At 37.7% G+C, this 21,857-nt stretch overlaps 1 protein-coding gene across 2 annotated transcripts in view; it reads left to right on the top strand.

The window, feature by feature from the left end:
* Nucleotides 1–21,857, top strand: part of MND1 (meiotic nuclear divisions 1) — a 58,553-nt gene that overhangs the window by 12,591 nt on the left and 24,105 nt on the right. Inside the window, exons 5-7 of one of the 2 annotated variants that reach the window (XR_004956460.1) lie at nucleotides 18,767–18,841; nucleotides 19,429–19,704; nucleotides 21,480–21,551. Coding sequence is in view for 1 of the 2 variants with exons in the window: in XM_036240717.1 (XP_036096610.1) it covers nucleotides 18,767–18,841; nucleotides 21,480–21,594 (190 nt within the window). In the remaining variant the exon portion in view is untranslated. Of the gene's footprint in view, nucleotides 1–18,766; nucleotides 18,842–19,428; nucleotides 19,705–21,479; nucleotides 21,595–21,857 lie in introns of those variants that run through there. The other variant, XM_036240717.1, reaches the window with a different exon arrangement.

Genomic DNA, 21,857 nt, shown 5'->3' with positions numbered 1-21,857 from the left:
TCTCCCAAATAATATGAGGACCTTGGAATGTTTTAACTTTCATCTTCTCACGTACCATGATACTGTTTTCTAGTATTTTAGTTCCTTTTAGATTTACAGAAAAACTGATGGGAAAGTACAGAGAGTTCTCTAATACTACCCCCTTCTCCCTACCAAATATACAGTCTCCCCTATTACCACATCTTATGGTAGTTTTTGTGTAGACATGCTTTTATTTCTTAGGAATTGCTGAGTCATATGATAACATTATTTTTAATTGTTTGAAGAACTTTCAGACTGTTTTCTAAAGCAGTAGCACTATTCTGCATTCCTACCAGCAGTATATGAAGGTTCCAATTTCATCACTTCCTCACCAAAACTTGTCACTACCTGACTTTTTGATTCTAGCCATCTTGGTGGGTATGAAGTGGTATCACATTAGTGTTTTGACCCTATCTCATTAGGGTTTCCCTTGCCCTAAAGACTAAGGATGTTGAACATCTTTTTATCTGTTTACTGACTATTTGTATAGTATCTTTTTTTTTTTTTCATCCTCACCTGAGGACATTTTTCCATTTTTTGTTTAGATAGAGCGGGAAGGAGAGAGAGGAAGAGAGAGAGAGAGAAACATCAACGTGAAAGGGACACATCAAGTGGCTGCCACCTGCACGACCCAACCAGGGCTGGGGATAAACTGCAACCGAGGTAGGTGCCCTTAGCGCGAACCGAACCTGGGTCTCCCTGGACCACAGGCCAACGCTCTAACTGCTGAGCAAAACCGGCCAGGGCTATATAGTATCTTTCTTAGAGACCTGTCAATTCAGATCCTTTGCCCATGTTTTATCTCTTAAACATGGTGCTGCTTTTTTTTTTTTCTGTGAGGAAACGACATACATATTCATAATTCAGAGATTTTTAAGTTATGCAATTAAAAACTTTATACCAGTTTATAAACTTTATTTAGGCTTTACTAGGTTTTCCAGTCTTCATGGGTTTTTGTTGTTGCTTTTCTCCTCTGGGCAGATTCCCTTGTCCTTCCTTTCTACTTAGCCAGTTCTAAACATTTCTCCTCAGAGACCTTCTTGAGCTCCCATAACGAGGATACATACTACAGATTTTCTCTTCTTTTAATGTTTCATATGTATACGTCTTATCTTTTTGATTACTTTTAAAAATAACTTTATTGAGGAATAATTGACATAGAAAAACTGTTCATATTTAAAGTTTATAAATTGATGTTTTGACATATAGATACATTCACGAAACTATTACCACAGTCAAGATAATGACTTCCCATGACATCAAAAAGTTTTTTCATTCCCCTTTTCAGTCTTTCTCTTCTGCCCTTCCCTGCTGTCTTCCCTTGCCCCCATCCCCAGGCAACTACTGATTTGCTTTCTGTCACTGTATTTGTTTATATTTCCTAGAGTTTTCTATAAATGGAATCATACAGTATGTACTCTTTTTCCTGGCTTTTACTCAGCATAATTAGCTTAAGATGTATCCATGTTGCTGTATGTATTAATCATTTGTTTTATTTTTTAATTTTTTTTATTTTCATGCGAGGACAACCCGAGGATTTTTTTTTTTTTTTTTTTCTCTTTATTGATCTTTAGAGACAGAGGAATAGGGGGGGATAGAAACACCGATGAGAGAGAACATCGACTGGCCACCTCCTGCATGCCCTCCACTGGGGATTGGGCCTACAACCTGGGCATGTACCCTGACCGGGAATCAAACTGGCAACCTCTTCATGTATGGATCAATGCTTAACCACTGAGCCACACCGGCCTGGCCAATCCAAGGACATTTTTGCATTTATCTTCAGATAGAGTGGGAGGAAGAGAGAGAGAGAAAAAAAAAACATTGGTGTGAGAGAGACACATTGACTGATTGCCCCCACACGACCCCAACCAGGGCCAGGGACAAACTGCAACCGAGGTACATGCCCTTAATGAGAACCAAACTGGGGTCTCTCTGGTTCGTGGGCCGACGCTCTAACCACTGAGCAAAACCGGCCTGGGCTAGTCATTCGTTTTAGTATCCCATTGTATGAATGTACAACAGTTTGTTTACCTGTTGATGGACGTTTGGGTTTTTTTGTTTGTTTGGGGTTATTAGAAATAAAGCTGCTATGAATATTCATATACAAGTCTTTCTCTAAATGTGTGTTTTCATTAATAATGGGTAAATAACCTCAGAATGGAATACTGGATTATACGGTAGGTATAGTTTACCTTTTTAAGAGATTGCCAAACTGTTTTCCATAGTGTTGTGCTGTTTTATATTCCCACTAGCTATGTATCAGAGTTCCAGTCCCTCTGCATTCTGATTAATACTTGGTATGATACCCATTTTAATAAGTATATAGTGATAGCTTGTGGTTTTGATTTCCATTTTCCTAGTGACTAATAATGTCCAGCGTCCTTATATGTGTTTATTTGTCATCCATATCTCTTCATTGATGGGGTGTCTATCCATCTTTTTGTCTTTAAAAAAATTGGGTTGTTTATTTGTATTATTGAGTTTGGACAGTTCTCTGTACTTTCTGGATATAAATCCTGTATCAGATAAATGCTTTCCAAATGTTTTTCTCCCAGTCTTTAGTTCATCTTTTTATTCTCTTAACTGTTTCAAAGAGCAAATGTATTTAATTTTGATGAAGTCTATTTTATCAATTTGTTTCTTAATGATGGTATTTCTGGTGTTAATATCTTACTTTCCTCCAGGCAATTATTCATGCCTAAAACTGGGGAAAACAGGTGCTATTAAGCATTTCTTGGTTGACTTCATAAGCCAGAGAAACTCTTTGACTTTGAGAAAAGTGGCCAAATATACACTTTTCATTTCTTTGCCTCTGGATTTAGCATAACCTCTACTTAGCAAGCAGAGGAGCTTGGCAAACATTAATAGAAACAAGCAGAGATTCTTGCTAGTGTGCTAGTACAGTGAATCTATTTTAAAAAGTGAGCATATTATTATTTATACTGAGTGATTGAGGAATAGGATGTTCTAATAGTTACTGTTAATAAACTCCTCTCCCTACAGTCTGAGAGTTGGCATCCAGTGTATTTGTATTTGGTGACACACTCCTCTCTTCCCACTCCTGTTCACAAGCTGGAGGTCAAAGCTTAATTCTACAACCTGCTCAGAAACCAGAGGTCAAGTCAGAGGCTAACGCACAGGCAGTGGATTTAATACCTTCTGTTCTAAGCAATCCAGAAGTAAATGAAGAGTGAGTTTTTTTTAATCCTCACCTGAGGATATTTTTCCATTTATCTTCAGATAGAGTGTGAGGGAGAGAGAGAGTGAAACACTGATGTGAGAGAGACACATCAACTGGCTGCCTCCCGCATGACCCCAACCAGGGCTGGGGACCAAACCGCAACCCAGGTACGTGCCATTAACCAGAATCGAACCCAAGACTCTGGTTGGTGGGCCAACGTTCTAACCACTGAGCCAAACTAGTCAAGTCAAAGAGTGAGATTTTGATATGTCATTTGTAAAACGTTGATAGTGCTTGGTATTTGCTATAAATTAAAAAAAAAATTGTCATTCCACTAATCTGAACCTACTTTATTTTTTCACTGAAATTTGAGAAGTCATGTCAATATCATACTATGCCCCTCAACCATGGTTCTGCAGATCACTTATGGAAAGATAGAAATCAGACTGAATTTAAATCACATTTCACTTACTATCAGATCTTGGGAAGGTTTCTTAAACTCTTTAAAGCCTCAGTTTTCCAATTTGTAAAAGAGAGATTATACTTACTTCAAAGGATTGTGGTACAGATGAAGTGACATGTGTAAAGGGCCTGGCGGAAGTAGGCACTTAGTATGTGGTGGCCACAGATTCAGCTAGATTAGTACTCATCCAGGATATACACTGTAAGTTTACTTGTTCAGTCAGAACAAATATTTGAGGGTCTACTATGTACAATACATTTTACCAGATCAGAAAAAAGTAGAATTCAAAATCCATGCTTGATAAGAAAGAACCTGCAACCTGTGCTGAAGCTAATATATATATATATGAAGAGCCAAGTGAAAAGTGTTATATGGCTAACTGCTGAATGAGTGGTAAAGATTAAAAATGTTGCAAGAGATGGTGGGATGTACATAAAGATAGAAGGCACTCAGTTAACATTGAATTGAGCCATCATCCAAATTCAAGGTTGCACTGAAGGATCAGTTTATTCAACACATTGCCAAAGTAAAATGTGAACTTCCTTTGAGTTTCTTGTTAATTACTTCCAGATTAGAGAGAGGGAGAACTCTTGATTCTCCCCACCCCCCACCCTGTCATTTTCTTCTTCAGTTCTGTCAGTGATTTCAATTACGTGTAGGAATGTATTCGTCTCTTGAGAATAGCCATTTTTGTAGTAGATCTGAAAATCAAATCGGGAAATTTTTTTTCCTCCCTTCCCTTTAGGTTGTATGTGTTGATCATTATTTATTTATTTATTTATTTTATCCTCACCCGAGGACATTTTTCCATTTTTTGTTCAGATAGAGCGGGAGGGAGAGAGAGGAAGAGAGAGAGAGAGAAACATCGATGTGAAGGGACACATCGAGTGGCTGCCACCCACACGACCAACCAGGGCCGGGGACAAACTGCAACCGAGGTACATGCCCTTAGCGGGAACCAAACCCGGGTCTCTCTGGACCTCAGGCCGCACTCCAACCGCTGAGCCAGACCAGCCAGGTCTGTGTTGATCATTATTAAAGACAGTCTAAAAAAAGCCTCAAGATCATAATATATGTTTCTCTTTAACATTTTCTCAGCTAGCAAACAAGCTATCAACTGTGTGTGCAAGTTCTTTGGGCAATATAAAAATAATAGAGCCCAGCCGGTGTGGCTTAGTGGTTGAGCATCGACCCATGTACCAAGAGGTCGCCAGTTCAATTCCCAGTCAGGGCACATGCCCAGATCCGATCCCCAATGGGGCATGCAGGAGGTGGCCAATCAGTGTTCTCTCTCATTGATGTTTCTATCTTTCTCTTCTTCTCCTTTTCTCTGTCTCAAAATCAATAAAGAAAAATAGTTTTTTTAAATAATAGAATATGTGTTTCATGTTGAGATAATTTATGCTTTGCTTGGTAAGGCAAAATAAATACCTTATGTAGTTAACTTTTTATGAAAAGAAATAATTAACTGTGTAAGATTTAATTTATATAAATCAGTGCCAAATACTTTTGTTGCTATGAGTCTTAATTGTTATACAAGTTTAGAGGATAGCAAGATGTTTATAAATCCATATAGTTAAGGGAAACTTTTTAGAAACAATTATTTTGAGCTGAAAGTTGAGTAGATTTAGATGGATGGAGGAAATTCCCAAGAGGGGCAGAGGGAGCCACTGATGCTGATGTTGACAATGGCAGCCAAAATATATTGAGCGCTCAGCCAGGTACAGTTTCAAGAGCTTGTCTTAGGTGTTCTGGCTGCTATAACAAAATACCCCAGACTGGGTAGCTCATAAACGACAAATCTGTTTCTGCAGTTTTGGAGGCTGGTCAGGTAAGAGACCTCTGCCCGGTCACTTCTCACTGTATCCTCCCATTGGTGGAAGGCGCTGGCATCTCTCTGGATACTCTTTTATAAGAGCACTAATCTTATTCATAGGACTCCACCCTCGTGACTTAAGCACCTCCCAGAGGCCCCACCTGCTAATACCATTACCTTTAGAGGTTAGGACTTCAATTTATGAATTCAGGGGGACACAAACATTCAGATTATAGCAGAGCTTTTACATGTTTCAGATCATTTGATTCTTACAACTGCGTAAGGTAGGTATTAACTCCATTTTACGTATGAGAAGACAGGCACCAAGAGATTAAATAACTTGCCCAAGGTGACAGTATTGGTAGATGGTGAAGCAGCATTTAAATCCAGGCATTCTGATTTCGTAGTCCTTGCTCATAACCACAGATAAGCAAAACTTTAAAGCAAATTACATTCAGTGAATAGTTGGTGACCAGCGTGGAAAGAATGTGCAATTTTTTGGTATAGTAATGGGAAAATAAAGTTAGAAATTAGATTGAGGCTTTATTATGGGGTGTTGTAATGGTTGGTTAGATTTTATCATATACACCAAGCAGGGGAAGTTGAAATTTTCTTGCCAGATTATTTTTATAGGTTTTCTTTTTGCTGATTTAATTACTTTTTAAAAAATAGATTATAAGCTAAGAAAATACTTGTGTTATTATAGTATGATGTTAAACAAAAAACTCCTCCTCCCCATATGTAATATAATGTTATTAATGTAGTATTTTATTTCTGCAAAACTGACATAAATATTTGGGTGGGGTAGGAAAAAATTGTTAAGCCAGCTTCTTTAAATAGCTGTTATACAGATGCATTCCTGAAGCCTTTTTACATAAATTAATAACTTTTAATGAGCAAGAAAAACTGTATATGGAGATGATGAAAGTGGTAGTGTATGTTTAAATCTGCTAGTTCTTCTGAAATATATGTAAATATGTTACGTATATTTGGATGATAGTAGAAATCGCCATTTTGGCTCAACAGAAAGTAGAAACAACCGGATCCTTTCTCCTTGTGTCATTGTTGTGAATTGTTATCTAGCTTAAAAATTAATTATGATGCGGGAACTCCCAAGTGAAATGGCATTTCTCAGAATCCTGAAGAACATACAGACCTTACTAAATGTCAAGAAATTGTTTGTTTTTTTTCTTGATAACTATTTTAAGAGTTTTGGCTGAAACTTGCTGATTATTTCCGTGTGATAATGATTTTAGTTACTGTGTGTGTATGTGTGAGTGTGTGGTTTCTCTGAATATTTTTTGTGTGGAAAAGCAAGACAAAATGTGTTAGGATAAATAATAATTCTCATCATCTTCTGGTTCTCTCCTTTTTTTTTTGCTCCTTTCGATCTCAACCTCAAGGAAATGCGCTCCTCCATTCTATGCTGTCTTATACTGACAGATGTAGGATGGTGTCCGGTAATACGTGCACAGCTGGGTGAGAGCAAAGTTAGAGCTACTGTGTTTGACGAGCTGTTCATACAGAGTTACTGGCAGTATGGGAAATAGCTGACCACTACTGATTAGAAAGGCTTTGTTAAACCTTTTCCAAAAGGAATAACCTTTCCAGTGTGCTTTTGTTTTTGTGTTCTTGTCCCTGTCCTTTCCTCCACACTCCATTCTGACTCGCATATTCCTTTTGTTTGCTGCTACAGCAACCTGAGCTAACTCCAGTCTGTCTGACTGTGCTACGTCGTTACTTTACTCATGCCCATCTCTAGTCACTGTGTGTCCTCGGTGCCTAGCACAGTTCTTGGCAAATGGCAGATATCTGAGAAGTGAATGAGAATTAAAGGAAACAAAGAATATAAAGTTACTCTTAATAATAGCTATTCACTGATTCAGAGAATGTTGTTAGTGCTGCCACTATTACTATGTAGCAGTTTTTAACTGGTTTTTTTATTTAAAGGGTCAAAATTATGAAAATCCTACTTTTCCTCTTGTTTTCCTGCTCTTTAAGATCTTCCATAATTCTTCCAAGTTCTGACTTGCAACCCATTTTTTACTAGTGGGAGATAGTTAAGGGACAAATTTTCTAGGAGTTGGTTTACATTTCGTTAACACTGAGGTGGATTTCAAATATAGTGTGTTGGTTTGGGAGACACTAATAGATTCTCAGGGTTATTTAATGTTTTGTGTGTGTGTGTTTTTTAATCCTCACCCAAGGACATTTTTATATTTATCTTCACATAGAGTGGGAGGGAGAGAGGGAGGAAGAGAGAGAAATAGAGAGAAAAATCAATGTGACAGAAACACATCGAGTGGTTGCCACCCACAGAACCCCAACTGGGACCGGGGACAAACTGTAGGTACGTGCCCTTAGCGGGAACCAAACCCAAGACTCTCTGGTCTGTGGGCCGACGTTCTAACTGCTGAGCCACACTGGCCAGGGCTAATTTAAAGATTTTTAACCAGTTTTTAGAAATGAGTATAAAAAATTTTTTATTGCCAACATTGTGTGAATAATGAGTATGTCCACTATTGGATTTGTGTGGACAGTGTGAAATGTTTTTGAATAAAAATAGACATTACCTCTACTGCAATTCTTTCAGTTCAGTAATTGTTTAGTGAATACTTGCTATGGCAGGCGTTGTGACTGATGAGAGGGACATAAAAATAAATGAGTAGTTTCTGTCCTCCAGGACCTCACAGTCTTGTGAAACACACATGTCTGCCAATGGTAGCACATGGTGTGATATGTGCAGGAGGGTGGACAAGCAGGTGATGGTTCTGCTGAGGAAAGGCTGTAAAATTAAGGAAGGAGACGTTTAAGTTGGTTCTGAAAACATACACAGGATTTTGTAAGGTAGTTAGGGTGAAGGGCATTCTGGGTACAGAGACCCGTACGTTAAGGCAGTATACTACAGTGGTTTAAGAGAGTGGACTCTAGACCCCAGCTCTAGATTCAAATCCAACTTTGTTCACTTACTAGAAACCTCCTCTACTTCTGTTTTCTCATTTGTAAAACGGTGTTAATATTTTTTACTCACAAGGTAGTTGTGATAATTAAATATTTCATGTAACTGCTTACAGCAATGACTAATACATAGTAAGTGCTTTAGTTTTTGTTATTATTTGCAAAGACCTACATAGTAGTGTAGTAGAACTACATAATGTGTGAGAGAATCTTGAGTTGTTTTGTACCACTCAATTGTATGTGAGGGATGAATGAACTATAACTAGATTAGTAGGAAGATGCTGATAATGAAGGGATCTCTATATCTAAGTTGAAGAATTTTGAGTAGGGGAGTGAGATCATAAGAGCCTTATTTTATTTTATTTATTTTGTTATCCTCACACAAGGATATTTTTCCATTGATTTTTAAATAGAGTGGAAGAGAGTAAGAGAGAGACATTGATGTGAGAGAGACACATCTATTGGTTGCTTCCCACATGACCCCAACTAGGGCCAGGGATCAAACCTGCAACCCATGTATGTGCCTTTGACCAGAAATCGAACCCACAACTCTGCTGGAGATAACCACTGAGCAACTGGCCAGGGTGTTAAGAGCTCTATTTTAGAAAGGTGTTCTGTTGGCAGTATGAAGGAATGTGCTCTGTGAAATTGTCCAGCTAGAAGATGATGAAGTCCTAAGACACTGGACCTAGAGTTGGAGATAATAGACTGGGGAGAAGTTTAGGAGGTAGAATCTATAGTCATTGGTAGTGTACACTTTGGTTCAGATTTTAAAATAAACAGAGTAATTTTTACCTAAACATAGATTTCCTGTTTGTTGCTTGTCTTTGTGTATGGATGGAAAGCACATGCTATCTGCCTATATTCTCTGAAAGTCAGGTTCGGGTAGCATAGATTTTGACAACAATTAAAATTCATGCTTAATTATTTCTATATAATATATGATATTTCTAAGGCTGAATTTAAAAAATCGAGATTACTGTAGTCATTACTACTTAGTGGAGACTATCTTTACTGCTGTATGTTGTGGACTGGAAGGGAAAGAAAAGCTGTGGGCCGGAGATGTACTGCTAGACCACGTGCATAATAGTTGCGGCAGAAACTAGGCAGTGCTGTTTTGATTTGTGCATCCATTCAGCAACATTTACTAGGTCTCTATGTGTCTCAGAACTGCATTCCATGCTGGAGATAAACATGATTAAGATATCCCTGCCCTCAAAGAATGTCTGCCGTGGAAATAAGGCAGGCACTCTATAAAATAAATAAAGCACAAAGAAGTACTAAACTCTGCTGAGGAGGGGGGAATAAAAACTTCCCAGAAGAAAATATTTTTGAGGTGGATATATATATGTCACTAGTTAATGGAGAAGTTGGAGTTTATTAGAGGATTAAAAGGAGCCAGCCAGGCACAGCATGGAAAAACACAAAGATATAAAATAAATGGCATTCAGGAAGCTGTGAACAATTTGGTATAACTGGTGTGTAGGGTTACAAAAGGGGTAGCAACAGGTTATTAGGCTGGCCGGTGGCAGGAGCAGGATTACGAGAGCATTAAAGCCACGCTGAAGAATCTGGACTTTATTATTTAGGATTGGGAAACCATCCGCTGGGCGTTAAAGATTACTGCTAGAGCAGATGGCAGAAAGTGAGGACTGGAGACAGGCTGACCAGTGAAGACACTACTTCAGAATTCTGGGCCAGAGTTCTAAGCCAAGATGGTGGCAGTGGGGATGGAGAGAGAGGGAGATATTTGAGAAATATCAGTATGTAGCATCAACAGAGGTTTGAAACCAACTGGATGTGGAGAAAAGGGAGAGGAAAAAAATCTAAGATAACTACCAGGTTTCTTGGTCTGGGCAACTAAGTGGATAGTAGTTTCAGAGTCTAGAAGACACAGAGGAGCAGGTTTGGGCAGTGAAATGAATTTTGAACACATTGAATATGAGTCGCCTGTCATCCATTCAGGTAGAGATATCCAGCAGGTAGTTGAATGCATGGGTGTGGAGCTTAGTGCACAGGTATAGGCCGAAGATAAACACTGAGATAGCAGCAGTATAGAAGTGGCAATGGAAGCCATGGGAGTAGATGAGACTTCCCAGGAAGAATGTGCAGAGCAAGAAGAGAAAGGCACTGGGGATACAGCGCTGGGGACCAGGTGTCTGGGGATCCCTGGTATGTCAAGGTGATTGCCTGGATTTGAGTTGTTTTTCCCTATTTCAAAAATCTTAACAGAAAACCTATTTACTTAAGATGGGGCTGCATAGGCTAGCTAAAATCTCATGAATGGTAGTTCTTCTAAATAGTACTTCAAAAATGAGATTCTCATGAAAGAATAAACTAACCCTTCTTTACAATTAGGGAGACTGGAGTGTTATTTTATAGCCTAGATTTATATCAACTAGATATGTTAGCAGTTCTTATTGGTCCCCAGCGTTGTATCCTCAGTCCCTTTCTCTTCTTGCTCTGCACATTCTTCCTGGGAAGTCTCTCTACTCCCATGGCTTCCATTGCCACTTCTATACTGCTGCCTTGTGAATCATACTTGACCTGTTTTCATGAGATGAGGGATTAATGTTCTGTAGAGCACATTTTGAGAAATGCTGCCCAACTTTATGGGTTTGTTTCAGCAGATAAGACTATTTACTGCCTTAGACTTTCTTATCCCCAGAGCTGATGTGTGTTCTGTGTTGCTGCCTGCAGTAGCCTTGCCAGTTGGCAAACCACATCCCAACATGTTCAAAGCTGTACTGATTAAATATTCGTGTGTGTCATCTCTCAAAAAGCCCAACCCATAATTCCTTACCCTTAACTACTCCCTCACTACAAGGCACCTGAGTGTGGTGGTCAACTTTCTGTTAGTGTATGTGTGTAGTGTCTACATGAGGGATTATACATCTGTTCTCTCTACCCATTTAGCATACTTTAGATTTGTGTCTCCAACATGACATTAGCAAGTGATAACTTCTCAGGTCACAAAAACTGCATATTTTCAATATTTTTAAAGTTTACATTTACCTTTTTTTCTATAATAAAATTTTTTCATTGTAGAAAAGAGAATAAAGGAAAAAGTTGCTTGCAATCCTATCATTTAAAGCTAATTACTGTTGATATTTTGATATGCATTCTTTCATTTTTATATGCATGAATCAGGATATTTTCAGCCACAAATATCAGAAAAGTAAATCCATTTTGGCTTAAATAATAGGTTGGGTTTTTTTATCTTACATAAGAAATTTGGCCCGGCCGGCGTGGTTCAGTGGTTGAACGTTGACCCATACACCAAGAGGTCACTAGTTCAATTCCCAGGTTGTGTGCCAAATCCCCAGTTGGGGGCATGCAGAAGGCGGCCAGTCCATGTTCTCTCTCGTCAATGTTTCTATCTCTCTCTCCCTTTCCCTCTCCCTTCCTCTCTCTCTCAAATCAATAAAGAAAAAAATTACAAAAAAAAAGTTGGAGGTTTGGGCTCTTACAGGGTTGGTTAATCTCACCACACATTGCTATCAGAGGTTTGGACTGGCTTGTCTGACATTTTTGGGCTTTCTGTTTTCGGATGCAAGTAGCTACTATAGCTACTATATCTTCCCTTGACAATGTCCAAAGTGGAAAAAAAGAGGGACTTTCTTCTTATACATCTCTCTCTCTTTTTTAGTCGAGGAGGAAAAATCACAGAATTCCCCCTTTCCCAAGTAGGCTTCCCTTTATGTATCATTAGCCAGATCTGAGGTACATTGGAAGAATAAGCCATCACAGTTCACCCTCTGAGTCTAGGAAGGGGCCCATTCTCCCTGAGCACATTGCCATCTCAGTCTGAACAAAGTTGGAGTTTTATGTACAAAGAAAGGCTTTAGAGAAGCAACTAACAGGGTCTGCAAAATTGTACACACTTAAAAGGTCGTGTCTTTTAAATTTAATGTTTTTATTACTTGTTTCTATCATCTTAGATAATCAAGAGTTAAATATATGTTTGTTGAGATCAAGTGACTCAAAAATTGAGAGTGGGTAGTGGATAGGGGAAGTATATAAACAATATTTTTACTGGTAAATAATTTAAAGTAATACAAAATTATAGTAGTTCCTATTACAGCTGTTAAACTTACATGAATTTTCATGATAGGACTTAAGACTTAAGAGATTTATTTTTTATATTCGTGTGTTTGTTTTGCTTTTGTAGTAGGTAGCTTCTGACTAGGCTTCTAAACCTTCCCCTAGGAGTTATTCTCCTTTGCTGTTGGAGCACCTTGCTGGGTGAGTTTGAGAGACCTGACTCTAGAGCTACAGAATTCTCTATACCACACCCCAAACACTCTTCTGTGCTTCATATGAGTTACAGGTTTATGACAGCTATTCTTCAGCAGAATTATTTTCTCCCCTTATCAACCAACCTGGAAAAGATATACTCCAGAAACAACTGGACCTACAATTTTGATGTCCTGCCACCAGGTGGTGGTAGTGTCAAAGTCATTTGTATCCTTAGTTTCATGGGATAGCCCTAAATTCAATTCGTTTGGCCTGCTTTACCCTCAAAAAGCAAATCAATATTTTATACATTTTAATATTCCTAATGTGTCTGAATACCCTGTGTAAATAGAAGTTTCACAAAAATAGCCCTTTCAGTTAGGTGCTTTTTGTGTTTAAAGCATGGTTTTTACTTGACCAAAGGGCATGGTTTAAACTTCCAGGCCTGCATTTCATCAGGTTCCTTAGTATTTATATTTATTTATTACCATAATTTTCCTACATTATAACTCTTTTTGAAAAATAGCTTTTGATTCTATGCAAAACAACCTCAATTTTGAATTTTGTTAATTTTTATTTTAAACCTGTATTTCAACTTTTCAATAATTTTTAACACTTAAAAGTATCTCAAATCTTAGTTTGTTTTCCTGCTCTCAACTCTCGAGTTGGTTTACAATCCAAATATGTTAGATTGCTCTCTTCACTCTGCTAAAGCTATTTAGGCTATGGGAGAGAAGGCATTAGTTTGCCTTCTAATCCTCTGAAACCAGGTTTTCTTGAATCTTTCTACTTTATAAATAGGCAGAAATAGAAAAAGAAGAAAGGTCATTAATCTCTGTCAGGAAAAAGGAAACATCCTGGCAAGGAATCACTCATACACATTCGTGTCTTTCTACAATGCTAGGTTTATTAGGGGAGAGCTCCCCAATAGGCTAATAGAGTCACATGAAGGTTACACACAGAGAGGGGGAGCTTACTCGATAGAAACTAGCAGAGCAAGCATCTGTCTCAAAGATCCAGTCACTGGTGGTGTCCCCAGATGGAGAGGTGGGGTTGGATCTCAAGCCAGGCGGCCGCAGGGGCAGCATGCATCTGGTGGAGTCTCCTTGGGTTCTGAGCGTGACCCATGGTACAGCCAGCTCAAGCACTGGGTGGTCGGAGCCCTGAGTTCTTATAGTCACAGTGGGCAGTGGTCCCACTCATATCAGTGTCCAGATGGGGTCTTTTTTTATCCTCACCCAAGGACATTTTTTTCATTTTTTGTTCAGATAGAGTAGGAGGGGGAGAGAGGAAGAGACAGAGAGAGAAACATCGACGTGAAAGGGACACATCGAGTGGCTGCCACCCACAGGACCCAACCAGGGCCGGGGACAAACTGCAACCAAGGTACATGCCCTTAGCGGGAACCGAACCCGGGTCTCTCCAGACCTCAGGCCGACGCTCTAACCACTGAGCCAAACCGGCCAGGGCCCAGATGGAGTCTTTATCCAAGTGTCCAGACTTCTGGTTTTGGACAATTACATGACTCCTGTTTTTATATATAAGTATATCTTTATAATGTTTATTTTTTTCTTATGATTGGTTCCTAAGTGGAATATTGCCTTAAAAGATAAATTTTTAAGTTTTAGATACTCTTAATAAGTTTTTTTTTTTTATTTTATTTTTGTTACAGATGTTTCTTCTTTTTTACCCCATTGACACCCTCCTCTCCATCCCCCCCCCCCCACCCCATCCCTGGCTTTGTTGTCCATGTCCATTGGTTATGCATACATACATATAAGTTCTGTGGTTTATCTCTTCCCACCCCCACCACCCCCTCTTCTGAGGGTTGTCAGTCTGTAGCCTACTTCTGTGTTTCTGGGTCTACCCTATTCCTCAGACTGTTATATTCATTATATTCCATATATAAGTGAGATCATGTGATTTGTCTTTTTAAGTATATAAAATTTCAAAGTAAATGACACTTTTTTCTTTAAGGAAAAACAAAAGACATAGAACTTTTTTTCATAACATACTGTACACGGATTTTAATAAAGCCATAGACTGATCTGGACTCTCCTGCTATTCTTTTTTTTTTTTTTATCACCCGAGGACATTTTTCTATTTTTTGTTCAGGTAGAGTGGGAGGGGAGAGAGGAAGAGAGAGAGAGAAACATCGATGTAAAAGGGACACATCGAGTGGCTGCCACCCGCACGACCAACAAGGGCCGGGGACAAACTGCAACCGAGGTACATGCCCTTAGCGGGAACTGAACCCGGGTCTCTCGAGACCGCAGGCCGATGCTCTAACCACTGAGCAAAACCGGCCAGGGCCTGCTATTACTTCTTTTCCTCATTCTCTGTTCCTTGACATTCTTTCCCACCTATGAAAACCTCTATCTTCCTTTCCTAATGCTTTGGAAATTTTTTTTTATTTCTAAAAAGGAGTAAATCAGAATACCAAAGGAGTCAGCTTGAATCAATCTTTCTGTTCCTCTTATGAATAGGCAGTTCCTCTAGGCAGTGAATTATCCCTTTAGAAAACATTGGCATTATGTTTCTCAACCCTGAGTGTCTGTATAGGTGGCCTGGAATGGATTAAAGAGAAGCATTGTGTCAGATCCTCAAATCTAAAGATGAAATCTGGTTCTTACTAATTATAAATAGTTTTTGTTGTTGCTTCTGCTGTTGTTTTGTTTGGAGTTACTGGATTTTTAAATATTATTTGCTTTAGTAAAAGTTGGAAATGGGCTTGTTACAGTATATAGTTGGTTCTTGCTTTATGGTCTAGAAGTGTATCAGAGAGTTTGCTCTCTAAAGGAAGCTTATGCTGAATACCTTCTTTGAATGTAGAGTATCACTTCTTTTTCTACTTTTGTAAATGTGGAGTTTTCAATTCTAGTGAGAGAAATGTTGATAATTTAAGTTCAGGCTACAATATTTAGCAGTAATTCATTTTTGTTGATGAACTAGGTAATACCCTCCATATATTAATATCTTGTGTATTTTTGTTGAGTTTGTTACTTCAAGAATAGGTTTTGTTTAGTTTAGTTGTTCTCCCTAACCAGAAGCATCAGAATCACCATCACCTGGGAGCATGTTAGAAACGCAAATTATTAGGCTCCACCCCAGACCTACTGTTCAGAAACTGGCAGGTGGAGCCCAGCAACTTGTGTTTTAACAAGCCCTTTAGGTGAGTCTGCTCTATGCTAAAGTTTGAGAACTACTGGTTTAGATAATATCTGCTCAGCTCTTAACACTTCAGGCCTGGGTTTGGTTTAATTCCAGATACGCATTAGGAACTATAGCAATATTGCTTCTAGAAGATGTAAAGATAGCAAAGGCCACCTCACATGAGTTGCTTTCATTGTTTCCAGTAGTTGAGATTTTAAGAACTAAACAGAGAGCCAAGAATCCTTCACTATTGAGCTGAACCAAATTGTTTCAGTACTTAGATAATTATCAAAAGCTTCTCATTTGTTTACATCATTTAGATTGTGTCTCCCTTCGTTACCAAGATACTAAAACTGACAAATCATGAAATCACATTTCCAATATGTAAGGTTATTTTCAAGTTAAGGAATTCCTGAATTAGCTCTCTTTCAAATGCTTTTAAGTTGTAGATAATTACAAGCAGACATACAATACCTGGAAGACACTTCATTAATATAATTAAGATATATATCCATTAATTATTAACTTATTGTATACAATAATTTATTTCTAAATGTTTATAACATCTACCTATCTAGTTATTTAAAAAATATTTTTAGTGGAAAATATGTGTGGTAGCCCTGGCCGGTTTGGTTCAGTGGTTAGAGGGTCGGCCTACAGACCAAAGAGTCACTTTCGATTCCAGTCAAGGGCACATACCTCAGTTGTGGTTTGTCCCGGGTCCTGGCCATAGTCGTGCAGGAGATAACCAGTCAATGTGTTCCTCTCATGTCAATGTTTTTCTCTCTCTCTCTCTCCCCCCTCCCTCTTTCTCTCCCTCCCACTCTATTTCTCTCTCTCTCTCTTCCTCCATCCCTCCCACTCTATTTCTTCCTCTCTCTCTTCCTCCCTCCCTCCCACTCTATCTGAAGATAAATGGAGAAATATCCTTGGATGAGGATTTTTTTTTTTAAGTGTATGGTAATGTGTGTGTGTGTGTGTGTGTGTGTGTGTGTGTGTGTGTGTAGTTTTTTCATTGGAAAATTCTCTATTCCTGAACTTAAATGTTATATACATTTATTAATTATTTCAAGTGGATCCTTAAAAGTGGAATATTAACTTTTAAAACATGATGTTATTTTATAAATGGGAACCTTGTTGTTGTTAATCTTTACTCAAGGATATTTTTTCAATTGATTTTTAGAGAGAGTGGGAGGGGGGAGGGTAGAGAGAGAGAGAGAGAGAGAAACATCAATGTGTGAGAGAGACAGCAATTGGCCACATGCACCCCAACTGGGGCTGGGGATCGAAACTGACACCCTTCAGTGCGTGGGCTCATGCTCTAACCACTGTACTACACTGGCCAGGGCTAAGATCCCTTTTCTCTTTATTTATTCATTTTTTTTTAGAGAGAGAGAGATAGAAAAATCGATGAGAGAGAATACTGATTGGCCACCTCCTGCATGTGCCCCACACTGGGGGTTTGGCCCACAACCTGGGCATGTGCCCTGACCGGGAATTCAACTGGTGACCTCTTGGTGCACGGGTCAACGCTAAACTACTGAGCCACACCAGCAAGGCTGAGATCCCTTTTCTTTTTTCTTTTTTTTTGAAGAACTAGATCTTCTTGCTAAACTTATGGCTTTAGAGCTTATTTTGGCTCTTGAATCTACAACAGATTTTTGGTTTTTAACTTAAGAAGATGATTACTCTCAAGAAGAGGTATAACTGGTTTGGCGGTGGTGTCTTCTTGGAATCACAGATGGATCTTGTTCATGCTGTGGATTAGAACCAGTGACAGGACAACCATTAGAGAAAGCTGACATTGTTCCCTTGATGCATACTGAGAAGTGAAAGATTTCCTTAGGCTAGGGTAAAGCTACCAACTTTTTGAAGATACTGTTTGTGATTTTTAAGCAAAAAAAGGGTATCTGAATATTATTCACTCTTTACATATAGCTAGGTTATATTGGAAAAGGTCAGTCTCTTACAATCAGCCAAGAAATCATTTATTCAGTCATTAATTACTTTCTAAATGTTTATAATTCAAGAATGAGGGGAGATTGGAATATATTTTAAAAGGCCCTTACCCAATCAAATAAGTCTATAATTTCTGAGTAGTTTATAGCAAAAGATGTGGTGGAGAATTTAGTTTTGGGAATTTCCTGTGATTATTTAGTCATGAGCCCAAGTAAGATTTAAAAAATTGAGGGAGAAGCAATGTTCTGAAGTTAACAAGTCCTTTTTGGAAAGGGCCCAGCCACATGCTAATAAATATTCTCTATCTATGGTCTTTTTATGGTGGTATTATTTAGCCCATTTATATATATAATTTACTACTTTCTAAGCTTGATACAGTGCTTAAACCAGTCACTTTTAAGGTACGTAAAATATGCATAAAATTGGCCACAGGCTAATAGATTTTTTTGTTCTCTGAGAACTTAGAATATAAAGTATCAATTACTCATAAAGTACCTTATTTAAGAATAGTAAATGATCCATTCATTTTTTTACTTTGTTAGTGAAATAAGTCACAGTACTACAGGTCTATAAGAAACAGCTTAGGGTATTTGAAAAGGCTACTCAGAAGTAAAAGGGAATTTAGAGAAAATTTATATAGAACAGATTTTGAATTTTCAAATTCAATTTTTAAATAATATACCTTATTTGGGTTGGGAGTGGTGAACCTGACAAAGACTAGAAAAGATTGAAAGCATATTATTCATTCTTCTGCATAGGATAGGAGAAATCTTTTTGAACTTATTTTTCTCAGTTTGTCCTAATGGTTCATAGTACTTTATTTTCTTCAAATTAGAGTAGTTCCCAATGTCATCTTTGACCTTTTTGTTACAAAGACTTGAGCTGAAGACAAATCTCATTTTGTCGTTTTGACTTATAAGCTTCGTGTTTAGCAAGTTTATCTTAGCAAGCTATTTTCTTTGTTTTACTTCTCTAGTTATCTGAGGGAAGCCAAAAGCACGCAAACCTACAGAAGAGCATTGAGAAAGCTAAAATTGGCCGACATGAAACGGTAAGTTTCTGTCTGTAGATTCTTTAATAATGCTAATTCTGAATGGAAGAATAAGGACATCCAGCTTCCTGTGAGGAGTAGGCGATTTGTACCAGAAGAGAAGTGAGTCACAGCAAAGGACGTGAACATTTGACCTGGCAGGAGTCACTAACTGTGAATCTAGATTTATTATTATTTTATTATATTGTATATGGCAGCATAGCATAGAAGCATAAACTCTGGAGCCAGACTGCCTGGGTTTGAAAGTCTCCTAAACTCTCTGTTCTTGATTTTCTTAGTTGTAAAATAGGGAATAATAAAATCGACCTCATTAGGTAATTGTGTGAATTAAATTAATATTGGCAAAGCGCTTACAAGAGAACCTGGCATAAGGTAAGCCCTATATAAATGTTCATATATGTTTTTAAGAGTCTTGTTTTTTAAGTTTTGGCACAGAACAAATGGAAAACTATCAATATAATATTCCTGTGGCCTTGTAGTATTTCTAAATTATTTAAATGAATATTGACTTACTATTTTATTTTTTAAAGTGCAGTATTCTCTAAAGTATTGTGTTAGGGGTTTTTAAAAATCACTTCACTTTCCAGTTTCGTCATTATCTCGGGTATGGATTTAAGACTTGAGAAAATATTGAAGATCAGCATGAACCACAACCACTAAGCATTCCATCTAGGCTTGTGCTTGTACCACTTGATTGTGAAAGAGACTCAAAAATTTATCACGTTATAGAAGAGACTACATTTCAGGTTTACAGCGAATTTATGCTTTCAAAGTTATTTCACATGCCTTCTTTCACGTGAATAGTCAGCATAGTCACAGACCAGAATTGGAAGTGGTAATTCCTAAAGAATATTCAAGGAAAGGTAAGTTCTGGGCATAACCTGAAGCTGTTATTTCTTCTTCAGTTGACAGTAATAATGGCCACTTCCCTGTTTGATCCTTTTTTTCTTTAACATTGGCAATAACTTACAGAAGCATCTTTGACTAATGGTGACATACCCATGCCCACAAGTTGTCAGCCAGTCTGCTGAGTTTTACCCAGTCAACTGAAATCATTGCAACTAGGAAAAAAACAGTAGCAAACTTAGTTGGTGCCTGCTATCAGAAGAATATAGTAGTTCAGATAGGCTCTTGAGAAAGATGCACTCTTGTGTTCATTCTGAGCTCACCACTCAGGATTTTTCAGAAAAACATAGCCCCTGGTGCTGATGCTGATGATTATCAAGAAGAAATAGCTAACATAAATATTCTGCTTAATATTAGCCAGGCAGGTACTGTTCCAAATACATTTTATATATTTATTGAATTTTGCCAACAGTAAAGGAGGTAGCTTCTATTACTATCTCCATTTTAGTGAAAGCACAAAGTGTTGAAGTAATTTGGCAAAGATCTCAGTGCTAGTAGCAGTCTGCTCTTTAATTCAGGGTGTCTGGAGAGCTATCATTGCATTCACACAGCTTTTTTCCTCTCTCTTTTCATTGTGGAACATGTATAATTTGGGTGTGGATGGCAAATAATTACTGACTTATATTGTAGTTATTTTGAAATCTCTCCAAAGCTGTGCTAATATGATATATACTAATTATGTGTTGCTATCGACACTTAAAATTAAATACAAATAAATTCAGTCTCGCAGTACCAATAGCCAAATTTCATGTACTTAGTAGCCACATGTGGCTAATATTTTTTGCATTGGAGAACGCAGATCTAGGACATTTCCATCATTGCAGAGTCCTGTTGGACTGGGCTGCTTCAGAGTGTGCTGCTCTGTACACGCATTCTCTTGTACAAATGCTAGCTAAGAGCTTTTTGTGCTTTGGAACCAAAGAAAACAGAGAAAGGCAAAAGAAAAAACAAGTGCAAAACACAAGCCAGCGAGGAACCTTAAACAGGTCTTACTAGGCAGCGTGAAGTACTTGGTTTTGCCTCAGACTTATCCTATAATTTTGTACCATAACCTTTGCCAGTATTTGATTTTTGTTTGGATTTATTTTTCAAGTTTCACACATATGAATTGAATACTGATAGCACCATGACTTCTACCTGTTAATGAGATCTATGGCTAGAAATTTCTAATGGTATTTATTGGATCACACTGTGTTTAAAAGATTTATTCTGGTTTAGCTTTAAAGGAAAGTGATGGGAGGCCACAAGCAACAATTTTATTATTTCTGATATCTTTAAATATTTTAAAGGTTAATTATCTTTAAAGATTGAAAAATTGTCTGGAACTGCTTTTAAGGAAAATTATATAATAATTGATGCTACTTTAAAAATATTACATATATAGAAACACAGTCTTGTGAAACTACCCAAGAGGCAGTATAATATTTTTACCTAACATAAAACGACATGTTTTTGAGTTCATACATAATTGGTAATCTCTTATCTTGAGCGTTTCTTTCTGTGTAGTCTCAATCAGTCAGTTTATTTAAAGATGCTTGAGATGTCAGAGAAAAATTATAATTGAGTTTCTTCTTATATTGTAAATATATGTGGGCATATTTTTAATATTGACAAAGCCTAATAATGCATATCAGTTAGGAGACATAAAATGAAAGTGTCTATAAAATGTATAACCTTATAATATATAGCATTTTGTTTGCCTTACTTATACGTAAAACTATTTTAAATTCAGGAAGAACGAACCAGGCTAGCAAAAGAGCTTTCTTCACTTCGAGAACAAAAGGAACAGCTAAAGGCAGAAGTAGAAAAATACAAAGAATGTGACCCACAAGTTGTGGAAGAAATACGTAAGTTTGTGTCACATATTGAGGATTTTAACTTTGCTAATGAAAGAGACGTTGTGCTTCTGATTGCCTGGGAACCATTCTCCATGTATATGAGAAAATAAAGCCATTGGTAGTATTAACGTTGCATTAAAGTTTTCTTTAAGAAGACAATGTTAAAGCATTGAACAGTGATAACTTTAAAAGCATTTCAAGAGTAAGGAAGTTAGGTGAGGTAGAAGGATAGAGACATAAAATTTAAGTTTAGGAAACTAAGGATTCAGAGA

The sequence above is a fragment of the Molossus molossus genome, unplaced genomic scaffold, assembly GCF_014108415.1.
Source record: "Molossus molossus isolate mMolMol1 unplaced genomic scaffold, mMolMol1.p scaffold_m16_p_4, whole genome shotgun sequence".
Taxonomy (NCBI): Eukaryota; Metazoa; Chordata; class Mammalia; order Chiroptera; family Molossidae; genus Molossus; species Molossus molossus.
Note: the sequence above shows the minus strand (reverse complement) of the source record. Positions and strands in the feature narration are given on the sequence as shown.